Genomic DNA, 17,362 nt, shown 5'->3' on the forward strand with positions numbered 1-17,362 from the left:
GCCCCCGACCATTTCATCATGCTTAGCTCTTGTTGAATCGAGACCCCTGTCCCCTCCTTGCTGAAAGCATCATTGCATTTTCTGTGTCAAACCAAACGTGGGCCCTCAGGACCTAAAACGACAACTCTTCAATTGAACCACCTTTGAAAACCTGAATTCAAGAGCATCTGTGGCCAGGGATTTTCCTGGCCCAATTTCAAAGGGAAATTTTTTCATGAAAAAGCAAAAGCAGTATGTTTTTCTTCTTTCTAAAAATCATTGTGCTTCTAGTATAATTCGTACCGGGTCATGAATTATTCAGTGCTGCATGGGTTATAAAGCACATTTAAATGCAGCCTCGTTTATTCTTTAAAACAACCTGTGGCTCAGTAATAATAATGACAAGTAAAAGTTATCTGATACTGTCTCTGCACCAGGAACTCTTAAAAATGCAACCCTGTTAGACAGACAACATTTTTTTGGTCCCCTTTTTGAAGATGTAAAGCCGTTTGTCCAAGGTCACAGAACTAGTCATGGATACATATGATGTTTGAACCCAGCAGCCTGGTTATAAAGGTCAGGCTCAGAGCCACAACATTGCCTGTCCCTTGACTCGGAGCCTCACTTTCAGATGAGCAAGTCGGTTCTAGTTTATTTAATGCTTGACCCACTAGCACAGTCAGCAGGTGGTAGAGACAAAGACCTATGTGTCTTCTGTTACATAATCCTTCCCTAAAATCCCCTCCAGTAAGAGTGCCTTTCTGGCTCTGTGCCTCTCTTGTCCCCATCCTGTTTGGTCTAATGCCTTCATAAACAAGACGAAAAGACAGCTCTCAGAATGGGAGAAAATATTTGCAAACGAATCAACGGACAAAGGATTAATCTCCCAAATATATAAATAGCTCATGCAGCTCAATATTAAAGAAACAAACAACCCAATTGAAAAATGAGCAGAAGACCTTAATAGGCATTTCTCCAAAGAAGACATACAGATGGCCAAGAAGCACATGAAAGGATGCTCAACATCATTAATCATTAGAGAAATGCAAATCAAAAGTACAATGAGGTATCACCTCACACCAGTTAGAATGGGCATCATCAGAAAATCTACAAACAACAAATGCTGGAGAGGGTGTGGAGAAACGGACCCCTCCTGCACTGTTGGTGGGAATGTAAATTGGTACAGCCACTATGGAGAACAGTATGGAGGCTCCTTAAAAAACTAAAAATAGAATTACCATATGATCCAGCAATCCCACTACTGGGCATATACCCAGAGAAAACCATAATTCAAAAAGACACATGCACCCCAATGTTCCTTGCAGCACTATTTACAATAGCCAGGTCATGGAAGCAACCTAAATGCCCATCGACAGACGAATGGATAAAGAAGATGTGGTACATATACACAATGGAATATTACTCAGCCATAAAAAGGAACAAAATTGAGTCATTTGTTGAGACATGGATGGATCTAGAGACTGTCATACAGAGTGAAGTAAGTCAGAAAGAGAAAACAAATATCGTATATTAATGCATGTGTGTGGAACCTAGAAAAATGGTACAGATGAACCGGTTTGCAGGGTAGAAGTTGAGACACAGATGTAGAGAACAAACATATGGACTCCAAGGGGGGAAAACTGCAGTGGGGTGGGGATGATGGTGTGCTAAATTGGGCGATTGGGATTGACATGTATACACTGATGTGTATAAAATTGATGACTAATAAGAACCTGCAGTATAAACAAACAAACAAACAAAAAAAAAACAACTAATACTAAACTTTCTTGGGGTTATTTGTATGGAAATATGTTAATATAAATGTTTCAGACATTACATGAAATTTCTAAAAGTCTTATATGTTCTGGTATAATGTTATAAGTTATAATTCTAGTTATTACTTTAAAATATATATCTCAGAAATAACTGAATTTCCTTGTCAACTGCAAAAAAAAAGCCAATGGAGGTGTCTCCACCCATGGGCAGCTTTCCAGCTCCCAGCCTAGCTCCAGTTGCTTGGCTAGCCTCCTCCATACTCCATGCTCGCTGGTACCTGCTCCTGCACCCTGTTCTTCTCTGGCTGCTTCCCCATCAGTCTCCCACCCCCACCGACAGCTCTTGGAGAGCAGGGATACCATTTCTTGGTAAACCTTTTATCCCTGGTTCCTACCACAGTGCTTAGTTTTAGTAGGGACTCTGTAGAAACAAGGGAATAAATAAAGAAAAAGCACTACTTTATTAGAAAAGCAAATGATTAAGTTAACAGGCTACTACCATGGGGCAACCAAGATTTTGGTTGTTTCGTTTTGATCAGAATTCACAGTGCCTATATACTGCCTATTTTCTATTGTAGCAGTGGTAGGACAGGAGGGTCCCCTCTTAATAATTTATTCTTTTTATTGAATTTCCAAATGCATGAACCCACATATGTATTATTTCACATAAATTCACACAGACTATCTTATCTTACCTTAACTGTGTTTTTGTGTTTTTTTTTTTTTTTGCGGTACGCGGGCCTCTCACTGTTGTGGCCTCTCCCGTTGCGGAGCAGAGTCTCCGGACGCGCAGGCTCAGCAGCCATGGCTCATGGGCCCAGCCGCTCGCGGCATGTGGGATCTTCCCGGACCAGGGCACGAACCCGTGTCCCCTGCATCGGCAGGCGGACTCTCAACCACTGCGCCACCAGGGAAGCCCTAACCGTGCTTTTAATTCATCATTCTTTGCCTTTTTTCATTTGTTCCTTCTTGCCCCTGCCCTGCTCTTTCCTCCCACATCGTCCTTGTCCCCACCACAAGGTGAGCCATGTAAATACGTCAGGATGTGTCCTTCCATGGTTTTCTCTGCTCTCATTTTATCTTATAGGGATGCACGTAACACATCCACACGCATATGAAACAGAGTCACGCTGGCCCTGGAGTACTGCCTGGGACTCAAATATGAGGCAGATACACATGGAAATTTTATTCTCCCTAGTTTTCTTTTGTTGTAATGCCCCAGTTTCATGACATAATTTTAGGCACTTTGAACTTGAATAGCTCACCATTATGTAACGAATGCCATTCAGCTGCAATCACAATTGCTCCCTGGGTCAAGGCTGCTAGCCCAACCCCAGATAGTCATAGGGCAGGAGCAGCAAGCAGGTGATTAGCTGCACCAGCCAATGTGGTAACTGGGGTTCTAGGTATTTTCACCGTAAGTTTCTCTGCCTTAGACAGCCTTGCTGCCAAAAACATTTTTGCCATGTAACTAATTAGCCATGATTTTGCTGTAAAGGATAAAACAATGAAAACTAAAAGTGACATTAAGAAGGACATCATGAAACATGAAAAATGAATTACAAAATTACAGAGACTTTATTGCTAAATACAGAACATCTGCATATATTTAAAGTGTGTGTATATTTCATGGCAATACTGCACAAATGACTGATCTTATTTCGTGACTTGTACATGAGCACTTGTCTTCCAGGTTTTTCATTCTTAGTATTTTACACACTGTTTTTTCTTGTTGATTCTTCTCCTCATTTGGCATCACACTTTTTCTTTTTTGCTAAGATTTCTTCCTTCGTTAGGAGAGGTATCAGTTTCCAAATACTAGGATGCATGTTTATACCTAAGCTTTGTATTGTGCTGTGAAAGCCTCTACACTGTTGTGTTCTTGGCATCTTGTAACATGTCTGTTGATAAACATTCCAAAGTTCTATGGGAAATGCGAGTTCAAATCTGCAACTCTCAGGCCCTCAACGTCTTTCTCCTCCATTGTAGTGTGCTTCAAAATCAGAAACCAGCTCCTGGGGCAAATCATCATCACCTGTCATGATTTTTGTATGATATATATCAAAACAAACTATCAGCCAGTCATTTTACCTTTTATGGCAAAATTGTCTTATGGCCAATTAGTTATGCAGTGAAAATGTTTACAGCAGAAATGCTTGCTGCAAAGGTGCTTACGGTAAAAATACCTAAAAATAGTGGACACGCATAACTGGACAGAACATTGTGTGGCTGGGAATCTGAAAATCTGAAGAGAGTCCATGGATTGGATTTGAGATGTCTCCAGAAACTAAAATGTCATAAGAGCAGACACCTGATTCCTGTTTGCCCAATCCTAGAAACCATCCTTGGAATAACTGTTAGCATTGCACATAATGAAAAGAGCTAATATTTTGTGAGTACTTATCACATGCTTGGCACAGGTCTTCCTTGCTTCACACGTAACAACGCTATTAGTCTTTGCAACAGCCCTAGGAAGCAGGTACTGACACTGGCCCCATTTACAAATGAGGTAACAGATGTACAAACAGATTAAATAAGTTGCCCAAAGTTACATACCAAGTAGACGACAGACCTGGGATTCAAATCCAAGGAGTCTAACTTCAGAACCTAGAGCAATGTTAGGGGGCTTCCCATACTTTTCCTTCCTACTAGAGCACCCACACCCATCACCCAAAGCTTTGAAAATGCTTTCCATCCTTTAGCTTCCAGCTTAAGATCACCTCCTTCCCTGTGTAGAGTTAGGAGTGTTTTCCCTCCGGGTGCACAACCCTCTTATAGAACTTCCTCCATAGCACTGTGGTTATCTGTTGATGCCTTGTTTCCCCCCGCCCATCATTAAACTCTTCTAGCATAGGAAATGCATCTTACATTCAGCCCTAATATCTCATATGATGACTGGCACATGCAAGGACTTCAAAAATGGCTGTGGAATGAATGAATGGATGAATGAATGAATATTTCAGCTTACAACCAGATACCTGTAAGGATACACAAGTTATCAAGTTTAGATGCAATTTTGCAGAAGTAATAGTAGTGAAAGTCAACAATGCTTTATCCAAAACAGAGCCAGATGTGATTTCGAATTCAGATTTTAAGAAAGTAACATACTATATACCATAACTCACCTAACACGCCCAGCACCTCCTAATCAAACAAATTTATATATCAGCAATGAAATATATGGATAGTCACACTAAATAAGGTATAGCTTATGAATTGCCTTAGACCAGTTTGGGTCAAGTTTTGCCACCAAATGTGTTAGCTGCAAAGTTGAAAATAAGAAACAACTCTTGGTGTTCAGACCTGTTTGGATCTGGGGGCTATGAATAAGGGATTGTGGAGTTTATGTAAATTGCAATTTATGTGACTTACGATGACCAATCTACCCTCTCGTGTCTAGAATGTATGGTTTTGGTTCGTCACTCTGAGCCTTTAAAACAAGCAGGTAAAGGTTAATTTAATGAACTAATTTTCTAATTCTAGAGACAATTCATTGTTCCTTCCTTCAAGGACAAACTCTCATCCCCGAGGTGGCAAAGGTGGAAAGGGGTAGCTTTGTCATCCTCAGTGAGACCTTTCACCCAGAACCTTTTCTCAGACTGAAAATATAGCTCTTTGGGTCTGTTCATCCTCTCTTTCTCTCTCTCCATCTCCCTCTCCCTCTGTGTCTTCCCTCCTTTTCTCATCTAGAAACATAAAATAGCTATCCAAGAGGTCAAATATGTACATGGGAGAAAACTACCTAGTCTTACAGGAGATGTCATCTCTCAAGAGGTCTATTAATGTGGACTTGTGGTGGGTCCACCATCTCAGAGCTCATAAGACAGGCTCCATACCACCAATTAGGCTCCATGCTGGCTTTGGCTGAATCCACTTGACTTGAGACTCTCAGAACTGCTGAGAAGCTCTTGCTTCAAAAGACCATTTACTAAATCCTATAAAGGGTCATGTTACTCCCTCTATATTCTAGGCTCCAAGAATAACCTCACCCTGCCATATGATGGCACTTCCCTGCTACTCTGTAAGTGATTTTCCTAGAGGGAAACAGCATTTGCCTTTGGAAGCTGGGAAGAGTCTGGTAGTGAGATCTCAGGGGAAATCCTCACTCGGGGGTGTGTCCATGGTTTTGGCATGAATTCCTTGGCCATCAATCACAACAGAGCCCTTGGTTCCCCAGGCTCTTGAATGGGAGTGACAACTAAATTTTCAGATTCTCAGAATAAGTGGTTTAAAAGAGGAGAATCTTAAGAAAAGATTTCCATCACAGAATGTGTAAACTGTGTAAAATCTGTAGTACTGAGCTCGTTGACTGGACCGAAAATGTAGGTTCTTTCCTGAGGACCTCAACAGCCATATCCCATGCCCTCTAAAACTTGAGTTCATTATATTTTAACTCCCCGTATAGGTCAAGTAAAAAGTCAGAGAGAAAATTGTTCTGTTGAGTGGAGAGCAGGGGTGAGCAAAGTTTGACTGGTACTCTTCATTTTATTTTTAAAATTTTTATTTAGGTCCTTAATTTTATTTTTAGAATGGGGTTCTGTCACATAAACTCAACACAGCCATATCTAAAAATGTCTCTACTTGTTTTCACAAACACCATTTTTTTTTTTTTCTTAGCTCACCAGGTGTTTTTTTTCTCTTAGGGCTATACAAAATTCTTTACCATTCAAAGATGTAGATTCAGACAAATACAGTGTTTTCCCAGTAAGTATCATTAAGACTAACCAGATGTTTGCTAAATATTGCGTCGCTTCCTATAAATTTCTTTCCTTTAATAAGACAAGATTGAATGCCATTTGAATGTATTATTAATGTGATAATACACCATTTTATGATGTTTACAGACTTTTTGGTATCTTACTAATACATGGACCATCAAAGTGGATCTTAGTCCTAGACTGTTTTCGTTTCCTAAAGCCATTCCCAGCTGGAATTCTCCACGGGGATAAGTTATCTTGAAATGTGTTGGGAATTATTTTCAAAATTCTTAAACATATTTTAACTTAAAGTGTGTGTGTGTGTGTGTGTGTGTGTGTGTGTGTGTGTTTATGTCTGTGTACACATGTTAGATTTAGAACAGTTAGGATGTCAGAATGTTCTCTGCGAAATTCAAGCAAGCAACAGATGTCACAAACTCTCCAAAGTAGGTGGGATCTCAAATACTCTACCTGGGAATGTGAGAAATAAAAACATTGTTTGACATTATCATGACTCTTGATTCTTTCAAATCAGACATGTCAAAAATATAATAAATCCACACAACTAACCCGTTTGGCTAGAGGTCTTTAAAATTATCCAGCAAAATGATTAATCACTGGACCAAATAAACCAATTGTTTTGGAGCCTTTGATAGAGAAAGTTCAGGGAGTTGGATGGTCCTGCTCTTTGTGGAAGTGCACATAGATGCATACACATGAACACACATGTACACAGACACGTGTATAAAACATGCATTCACATAACAACCCATGTGAATGCACACGTGCCCACATGCATGCACATCCACACACATGCACCCCCATACACTCACATATCAGCACTCACCCAACAACACATATACACACGCGTACACACACTCTCACATACACACACACTTCATCTGTGATTGGCCCTGGCACCGTATTACATTTCACCTCACACAGGAGGTCTCAGCATATCATCTTAATTTTCTTAGTGATCTCTAGTGTTCCTAACCTGTATTTGGATTTAAAATGGCAGATGTCAGCACCCCTCAGACAGCTCTGATTGGCCTTCACTGTGGATAACGTCAAAGCAGAACTGACCCTTCCTGTGTGTGCTCTTCAATTTCAGACACTGCGGGGCTCTCACTGGCGAGGGAGAGACTGTAACGACAGCAACAAGATGGCATACCCAGGCAGAAGGTAACAGTCTCTGCTGGTCACTGATGTTGAAAATTACCTTCTGAAAAGGAGGCAGAAGGCATAATTATCTCCCTCAGCCTAGGGGATTCGTGCTTACAGAGAGAAGGGACCTCCATGTCCTAATTGAAGTAAAGTGCAATGAAAAAACAGTGTTTGTTCATTCGTTTGCCCAGAAAATGCTCATCGAGCGTTGCCAAGCACTCTGCACCATGTTGGGTGGTAAACAAATAGAAATAGGCCTCCTCTCGAGGAGTTCACAGTCCAGTGGGAGAAACACGTGAGTAGACAGGTTATTGCGGACGTTTATCCAGCCTCCTGCACGAGTTCTACAGGCAGCCCTGGGCCCAGAGAGTAGCCTCTTCCACCAGGAGGAGGGCGACGGGGGCAGAGAGCAGAGCACAGGTCACATTTTAGTCCCAGGCTGATGTCCAGTCAGTCACATCTCAGACTTCAAACCGGGTATGCCAGCCTTCATCTTAGCTGTGACTACAGTGCAGAAGCATTAACCAGATGTTTGGGACTTTAGAGGCATAACTTTAATGGTGTCACCTGTCTAAATGAAATGGACTGCAGATGTGTTCATTATTCCCATCAGCATCATTCCACAACAATACCTCCCATGCATATAGTCAATTGTGAAAAGACTGCATTTGGTCCACAGTTCCCAGCAAACATCCAAAGCCAAGAGAATGGCAAAGAGGCCAAGTGAGGCTTCTGTGTGCCACAACACACAATGGTGTGCGGCGCTTTTCCCTGAAGAAACTGTCGTCTATCGAAGACACTTGGTGTAGCACTCATTCATTCATTCCTTCATTTGTGAAGCTGACATTCAGAGTGATAAAAACATGCCAAAGACCAATGTTGATGTTTTCTTCGTAGGCCAGACAACTGGGATACACATCAGGATTCAAACTGTAATGGCATTTGGGTAAGAGACTCAATTCAAATTTAACCCTGTTCTCTTGCTTTCCGTCCTCCTCAAAAGACCATTGCCTGTATGCTTCAGTCAGACCTAAGGAAGAAGATGGTAGACTACAGCAATTCTTTTTCTGCTGTTTGAAAGAGGGGCATAGAATCCAATCACATGTGAGGAGTGTCCATGATGTAATGAGAGTTGATGCTGTCTCTGTCACAGCCACTATAAGTCTTGCTTAACGTCATTCACATCTAATCCCTTTATTCTGTTTGGAACAGTGTGAAATTAAATGGAGAGTGGTGTTAGCAAAGTTTTACGGCAACCCAAAGAGCTATTGGAGCAAACCGCATGCTGTCACCACTTCACTGCAGCTGTTTTTTTCTAGTTCATAAGGCTAGTCAGGCAGAGTGGAAGTTACCTGTAGTTGCCCCACTGCCCACATCCTGAGGCATCTAATGCTGGTGCCCCAGTTCCCTATGAATAATAAATTAGCAGCTTCCAGGTAGAGAAAAGGAAAGGAAAGAGAAAAGCCCAACACTTAATCTTAGCACGGCAATGGCAGCAGACCCAATTTTGTGAGGTCTTGAGCTTATAGGATTTGAGGGGTCCTCATGAAGAAAAAGAATACCAAATACAAATACAAAATCAAGAATAAAAGTATAATTAATTAGAACAATAAAAGAAATCTTAACAAATTCCTGGAGTCTTGGAAATTCATGTCCCTTTCTTCTGAGATCTCTTTTCCAATTTACCAGGAGTGCTTATGTAGAAATATTGTTCTGAGTGCAGCCTGGCTCCTCTCCACCTAAAACACTCTATAGCTCCCAGCTGTTCCCAGCACTCACACAGGCAGGGATCGTACAAACAAGGAGCCTTGAAGTTTAAGATTCTCCAGCTTCAAGATCAATTGCCTCTGAATGGTTGCCTAATTTGTCTGCTTGGATGAAGAGGAGAAAGTTCCTGTAAATAGTTTCCTCTCTCCAGGACACTGACAGTCCATTTCTTCTGAGATATGGAGAGCAAGACAGATTGTATCCTGGTATAGCCCTACCCACCCACCCTATCATCAGTCACACTGCCTTTTCATGAGGCGGGGAAGACATGTCCCCTAGATCTTAAGGAGTCAAGGTGTCAAGACCCCCAAGGCAGCTCTTGTTCGATAAAGTCAAGCTTAGTTGTCATGTTGGAGGACATGGGGGGTTATTAGTGTGTGAAGCTGCTGTCTTGGTTCCATGACCCCATCCCTGCCTCTGACATGGGAGCCCACCTACATAAGGAAGGCCAATAAGAGACTGTGCTAGACCAGTGGAAATCCGCCAGGAGCCCAGGGAGCCAAGACTCAGTGTTTATCATCAGTAATAGGAGAAAGACACATGACCTTCATACCTATCCCTTTCCATGGAGGAAAAATGACTCACAGAATCACAAAATCATAAACTCAGAGAGGACTTTACAATCACTAAGTCCAACATTTCCCAAACTGTGTCCAAGTACTCCAGTGTTGAGTGGGAGGTTAAGAGGTAAGGGAGGAGGGGCGCTATAGCAAAGTTTGGAAAGTACTGGGTCAAATAAGCCTGAACAGTTTTCTTTACTTCTGAATTTCTCAGCATCTTTAATGTTTTAATGCATGTTGGGAGTCCCCAAGGCCAAGACAGTGAACACACTGTTTCCAGTACATCTCTGACCATCAGCTTCTTTCTTCCTAAAATACTGTTAATACCATTAATATCTAGTGGAATGCCAGTGCTCTCCAGACCAGAGTTTGGCAAACAAAAGAAAAAAAATTATATATATATATATATTAATTTTTTAAAAGTTATCCAGACTCTGCTCAAACCTTCCAAGGACCAGCTGCTCCACTAATGCACAGACTTAGCTTTAAGTGTTAGGAAGTGCCCTCAGCTGTGGTAACTCTGTCCCACTCATAGGCTCAATCTCACTTCTGGGTTTCTCAGTCTCATCATATCAACATTTGGAATCATTCTTTACGGTTTGGGCTGCCTTGTAAATTGTATGATGGTCAGTTGCATCCCTGCCTCTCCCCACTAAATGCCGGTAGCTCCCCCTCCCCGCATTGTAACAACCAAAGATGTCTCCAGGCATTGCCAAATGTCCCTTTGGATGGCTGTGGGGCGGGGTGGGGGAGGGGTGCCTCAAAAGCAGCCCTGTTGAGAATCTCTGCTCTAGAAGCATCAACCCTTAGGCACCGGAGGTGTCAGGACGCTTAGAGCTCCAACTCAGAGACTGCTGAACCCAGTCTGCCCCTGTGTCCCAGTCACTGAATGGACCCTCTATGCTCCCTCCGGGTGATACTACCAGCACCCAGGGCCCTGCCCTGCATCCTTCTGAACAAGATGGTCCAGTTTCTGGATCTCTCCTTATTCCTGCCTCCAGTTCCTTAAAGCCCAATTCACTTACCTAGGATGTTGCTATGTTGGATTAAGGGCTCAAGAGACTTTAAAGGATTTTATCTACTGATTTGTTTTTGTGCTTTTAAAGCCATTTGGGAAGGATTTCGTGTTTGTGTCTCATAAATTTAAAAGCAAGCTGCTAATTTCATCATTTCTCTTAAAGGGTGTTGATCCAAAAGATGGAATTCCATATGAGAAGAAATTCTGTGAAGGTATGAATTGTAAAAGTCAGTGTACTTATTCCAATAGAATATTCTTTTCTAGTCTGAGTCAGATTGAAGCAAACAGACCATCCAAATGAGGAAGTGCCTGATGCTACAACATAATGCTGACCAATTTACATTTATTTTTGTGACAAATTAGAAAATGACATGAAAAAGATTATAGACAAATGAGGCAGAATCAAGACAAAGCAAAACTGAATTTGTTTAATAGATTCCTTTTTTAGGGAATTGGAAACTTTAATGATAATATTAGAAAAGGCTGTAAGATAGATAACAGGGTAACTGAAATCCAGCACTTCTCCAAATAAGAAAATAAGTGGAGGTGATAATTTTCAGTCTTCTCTGTGTCCTCCTCAATACACTACAAGGTCAGACGTCTAGACTTGTACTGACAGAGTCCTTGTGTCGACTGGGCTAAAGACTCATATCTGGGTGACTTGACGGAGACCTCCAAGCAATAGCCATTGAGAGTTCCAAAAAATACCTGACCAAAAGCTCTATATTCTAAATGCCCAATGCCACATACACCTGGGCTACCAGTGTTCTTAGGAGGAACCTATTACCACCCACATAGTACTGAAAACCTGGTCCTGGTGATGCCCAAAGAGTCTCAAGCAAGACCCTATGGTAGCATCACTGTTTTATGTTTAGACAATGCTTTCCCCTAACATTTAGAAGCATTTCATTCATTCATTCATTCAACAGATATTTCCTGGACACCTATTCCTATTATGCACCAAGGACTATACTTGGCTCTGAGTTTTTATGAGCAGACGTGATACAGTCCTTGCCCTCAATCAGCTTAAAGTCTAATTGTCTGTAAGCTATTAGAAGGACAGGATGGAGGTAGAAAATGTAAGGACCCGACACATAGTAATGCAGTTTAGAAATGCTTGTTGGATGAATAAAGGAATGCATTAACAAATAGACAAATGAATAAGTAAACTCAGATCTAAGTGAAATCCTGCTGTGAGGCTCTGGGTTCACTGTGGGAAGCCTCTTGGATTCCCCAAATCCCAACCCCTCCTCAATGTCCTGGGCCTTCTCAGTCCCCATTTGTGCTAGCTGTCACAAAGTCCTGAGATAGGGAGCTGCTGGAGTGAGGCTGGGCCATCCTCGGCTTGATTTGGGGCCTTTGGAGGTAGAGGAAGTAGGCTCTCTTCTCTGACTCTGAGAGGCACTGATTGATTCTTTCAGGATCTTAAGGGATTTGGAAGAGTTCATGCATCACCCATGGATGAATGATTCGTGTAGATGGGCCTTAGAATCAGATTAAGTGATTCTTAACCTCCAAACATATAGGGCTGCATAGAGATTTTATCTCTCCATCTCCCCACTAATCAGCCATAATTGTCCATCCAGTGCTTTTGTATATATAGATTAAGGACATTAAAAGACCATAACATCTTTGAAAAAAATCAAAATTGCTCCATGAGATTACTAATTCCTAAAGTGGATATTAACAGAAATGAGTGTGTTTTCCAAGGAAGCAATTTTCAGAACCAAAATTTAGGGCATATTTCTGAGTTCAGATAAAGTTTTGATGCTTTTATTCATCTATCATTCACTCAAGATGTTGCACAGGAGTTTGTTTTATGCTGAGCTAGGAAGCACACCTGCAACTGCACAGCTTAGCTGGCAAGTTTCAATGGCCTGGAAATCTCATTCAGCTCCTAAATGCTATGCCGCTCACTCTCCAACACTCGAAAAGTGGCAACGCATCACTGTTACGATGCTCTATGCACAGAATACACACCAGGGTATGTGCTCACCTAACTACCCAAGCTGGAGGCTCCATAAATAATGCAAATAAATTGTGCCACCTAGGTTCACAGCCCAGGGGAATCATTTTGCTGGGAGACTCAGCTGGGGCTCATTTTCACATCCCTCCCGATTGGATCACAGCTTCACAGATGTCTTTGGTAAGTAATTTGGGCAGTAATCATGCGGGATGTGCTGGCCTCTGTGTTTGTTTCCCCCTTGCTCTCTATAAATGTGATGCCAGATCCAAACAGGTGCAAATTTCCCTTCTCAGCACAATCTGCCATCAAAGGCACATCCATAGCCATTTCAGTTCAGTTCAGTTCAAACACTGTGATAAAACAACAGGCTCATAACAAGAGCTGTCTCATCCATTAGAGAAGGAGGATGGTGCCCCTGCCGGGTGGAAAGGAAACCTGGGCATAGTGGGGAAGCCCTTGTTGTACAGCCACCTCAGGATGTAGTTCTCTCTTCAGCCTCCTGTAAAATGAAAATGCTGATCCAGGGAAGTTAAACTACAAGAATTATACATTCTTCTTTGATCCCTTTTCTCACACTGAAGAAATCAGACATGAACCTGAATACTCTCTGATGGAACCTCTCCCAAGTTCTAAAACTGGGCAAACACAGGCCTCCCTTGTAAAATGAGCAAACAGAGAAACACTTGAACATAGAAAAAATGTTCATGGTCTCCAAAGAAAAGAACTCTTGAAAAAAGCTTGCTACAGGAAAGTGAATTTTGTAAGATATTAAATCCAGATTCTCAACAATAATGTGAGGAGATTATACTCATGAAAAAGGAACAATCTGAGGTTAGGGAAGACTACTTTTAGGTGAAACAATAATGGCCTGATGTAAAAATGTGATGGCCATACTGACTAGCAAGTTGGACAATGTAAAAAGCAGTGAGAAAACCAGTCAGCCAAATTCTGGAACTCACATAAGAGGCATATAGGTTAGGTCCAGGAGATTGAATAGGAAACCTGGGGGAGGAGAACGCATCGGACAGAGAGGAAGTGGTGACCAAATAAACAACAAAAGATAATTTTCTTGAGTTGAAGAAATCCTTGACTTTAATCCAAAACCCCACTGAACTCCAGAGAATATAAAAGAGACTCTCTTCATCATGTCTTGCTTTTCCATTATATTCCAAATATAAAGAAAAATCTTGCAATCATTCAGCCCAACAAACAACCAGGGGACATACTAGGAGGAAAATTCCTTTCGACATCAGACTTATCTTTCAATGATAAATTTCAGAAAATAGGGGAACGGCCTCTACAACATTTTGAGGATAGTGTGTCAAAACTGCTCCAGCTGCCAAGATATGGTTCCTACATGAAGGCCACAGAAATGTATTCTCAGTCATTCAAAGATTCAGAAAATATAACAGATTTATGCTTTCCTGAAAAAGATTTTTTTTTTTTTTTAATTTATTTATTTATTAGTTTTGGCTGTGTTGGGTCTTCGTTTCTGTGCGAGGACTTTCTCTAGTTGGGGCGAGCGGGGGCCACCCTCCATCGCGGTGCGCGGGCCTCTCACTGTTGTGGCCTCAGGCTCCAGACGCGCAGGCTCAGCGGCCATGGCCCACGGGCCCAGCCGCTCCGCGGCATGTGGGATCCTCCCGGACCGGGGCACGAACCCGTGTCCCCTGCATTGACAGGTGGACTCTCAACCACTGCGCCACCAGGGAAGCCCTGAAAAAGATTATTTTAAGAAGTATTCCAGTCTCTCTGAGCATGGTATTATAAAAGCAAAGCCAAAAAAAATTATTACTAGATTTAATTACATGAAATCTTCAAATGTATACAATGTCCAAAATTCATAAAATTAAAAGACAAATGAAAAACTAGAGCAATATTTATAACATATAAGACAAGATTTAAATTCTCTAATAACAAAGAGTTCCTGCATATCAATAAGGAAAAAACAATTTAATTTTTTAATGATCAAGAACGTGACCAATAAATATAAAAACAGTTTCATCTTCAGTAGTAATCAAAGAAAAACAAATTAAAACAACAATGAGGTATCATCTATCATCTGTCAAATAAGCAAAGGTTAAAAAGTGATAAAGGCCTACTTTTAGCAAGAATATGGTGAAAGGGACATGTTCCTTCACCACTAATGAGAGTTTAAGTTGCTAGAACTTCTCTGACAGGCAACTTGACAATATGTATAAAGTGACATTATAATGTTTGTGATTTTAACAAGTAATTCTGCTTCTGAAAATTTCTCTTTAAAACTAAGGAGTCATTTGTTCGAGAATCTATGTACATGAGTATTCATCAAAGAGTTATTTATAAGAGCAAAAATGAAAAAAGAAATTCAAAAAACAAAATAGGGGATTAAGGGTGGAGTCAAGACGGCATACTAGGAGGATGCGGAATTTGCGTCTCCTCACAACAAGGGCACCTACCAGACACCAGTGGGGGACCACAGACACCTAAGGAGATGGGAGGAACCCCTAGCAACCGGTGATCTCTCCTTTTGGCTTGTTGCCTGCCCCCCCTTTTTTTTTTCTTTTTTCTGCTTTGGTTTTATTTTACCTTGTTGCAGTTGTTTCAATTATAGTTTTGTTTCTCCTAATTTTTTTTTTTTTTTTTTTTTGTGGTACGCAGGCCTCTCACTGTCATGGCCTCTCCCGCTGCAGAGCACAGGCTCCGGACACGCAGGCTCAGCGGCCATGGCTCACTGGCCCAGCCGCTCCGCGGCATGTGGGATCCTCCTGGACTGGGGCATGAACCCGTGTCCCCTGCATTGGCAGGCAGACTCTCACCACTGCACCACCAGGGAAACCCTCCTAATATATTTTTTATCTTTCTAATTTTATTTTGTTTTTTATTCTTTGATATTGTACTGCTCCTTTCTTCCTTTTTTTTTTTTTTTTACCATGCCATGAAGCTTGCGGGATCTTGGTTCCCAGACCAGAGGCTGGGCCGGAGCTCCCGTATTGGGAGCTCCAAGTCCAAACCACCGGACTAACAGAGAACCTCAGACCCCAGGAAATATCAATTGGAGTGAGGCCTCCCAGAGGTCCTCATCTCAGTACCAAGACCCAGTTCTATCTAACTGCCTGCAAACTCCAATGCTGGACGTCTCAGGCAAAACAACCAGTAAGACAGGAATACAGCACCACCCATCAAAAAAAAGAAAGAAAGAAACGACAAAAAAAAGTTACAGATGAAAGAGCAAGGTAAAAACCTACAAAACCAAATAAATGAAGACGAAATAGGCAAGCTACCTGAAAAAGAATTCAGAGTAATGATAGTAAAGATGATCCAAAATCTCAGAAACATAATGGAGAAGATACAACAAACATTTAACAAGGGTATAGAAGAACTAAAGAGCAAACAGACAATGATGAACAACACAATTACTGAAATTAAAAATACTATAGAAGGAATCAATAACAGAATAACTGAGGCAGAGAAAAGGATAAGTGAGCTGGAAAATAAAATGGTGGAAATAACTGCCAGGGAGGCGAATAAAGAAAAAAGAATGAAAATAATTGAGGACAGTCTCGAGACCTCTGGTCCAACATTAAATGCACCAACATTTGAATTATAGGGGTCCCAGAAGAAGAAGAGAAAAAGAAAGGGTCTGAGAAAATATTTGAAGAGATTATAGTAGAAAACTCCCCTAACATGGGAAAGGAAATAGTCAATCAAGTCCAGGAAGCACAGAGAGTACCATACAGGATGAACCCACAGAGAAACACGCCAAGACACATATTAATCAAACTATCAAAAATTAAATACAAAGAAAAAATATTAGAAGCAGCAAGGGAAAAGCAACAAATAACATATAAGGGAATCCCCATAAAGTTAACAGCTGATTTTTCAGCAGAAACTCTGCAAGCCAGAAAGGAGTGGCAGAACATATTTAAAGTGATGAAAGGGAAAAACCTACAGCCAAGATTATTCTACCCAGCAAGGATCTCATTCAGATTCAGCAGAGAAATTAAAACCTTTACAGACAAGCAAAAGCTAATAGAATTCAGTACCACCAAACCAGCTTTACGACAAAATGCTAAAGGAACATCTTTAGGCAGGGAACACAAGAGAAGGAAAAGACCTACAATAACAAACCCAAAACAATTAAGAAAATGGTAATAGGAACATACATATTGATAATTACCTTAAATGTAAAAGAATTAAATGCTCCAACCAAAAGACATAGACTGGCTGAATGGACACAAAACAAGACCCGTATATATGCTGTCTACAAGAGACCCACTTCAGACCTAGGGACACATACAGACTGAAAGTGAGGGGATGGAAAAAGATTTTCTATGCAAATGGAAATCAAAAGAAAGCTGGAGTGGCAATTCTCATATCAGACATAATAGACTTTAAAATAAAGGCTATTACAAGAGACAAAAGACACTACATAATGATCAAGGGATCAATCC

At 41.2% G+C, this 17,362-nt stretch overlaps 1 protein-coding gene across 9 annotated transcripts in view; it reads left to right on the top strand.

Moving 5' to 3' along the window:
- AOAH (acyloxyacyl hydrolase) overlaps positions 1-17,362 on the top strand; it is a 174,401-nt gene that overhangs the window by 61,511 nt on the left and 95,528 nt on the right. For all 9 annotated transcript variants that reach the window (XR_004351330.1, XM_032642194.1, XM_032642192.1 and 6 more), the window contains 5 exons: positions 6,398-6,458; positions 7,566-7,636; positions 8,516-8,564; positions 11,127-11,175; positions 13,015-13,109. Coding sequence is in view for 8 of the 9 variants with exons in the window: in XM_032642194.1 (XP_032498085.1) it covers positions 6,398-6,458; positions 7,566-7,636; positions 8,516-8,564; positions 11,127-11,175; positions 13,015-13,109 (325 nt within the window). In the remaining variant the exon portion in view is untranslated. The remainder of the gene's footprint in view (positions 1-6,397; positions 6,459-7,565; positions 7,637-8,515; positions 8,565-11,126; positions 11,176-13,014; positions 13,110-17,362) is intronic.

Source organism: Phocoena sinus, chromosome 9 (assembly GCF_008692025.1).
Source record: "Phocoena sinus isolate mPhoSin1 chromosome 9, mPhoSin1.pri, whole genome shotgun sequence".
Taxonomy (NCBI): domain Eukaryota; kingdom Metazoa; phylum Chordata; class Mammalia; order Artiodactyla; family Phocoenidae; genus Phocoena; species Phocoena sinus.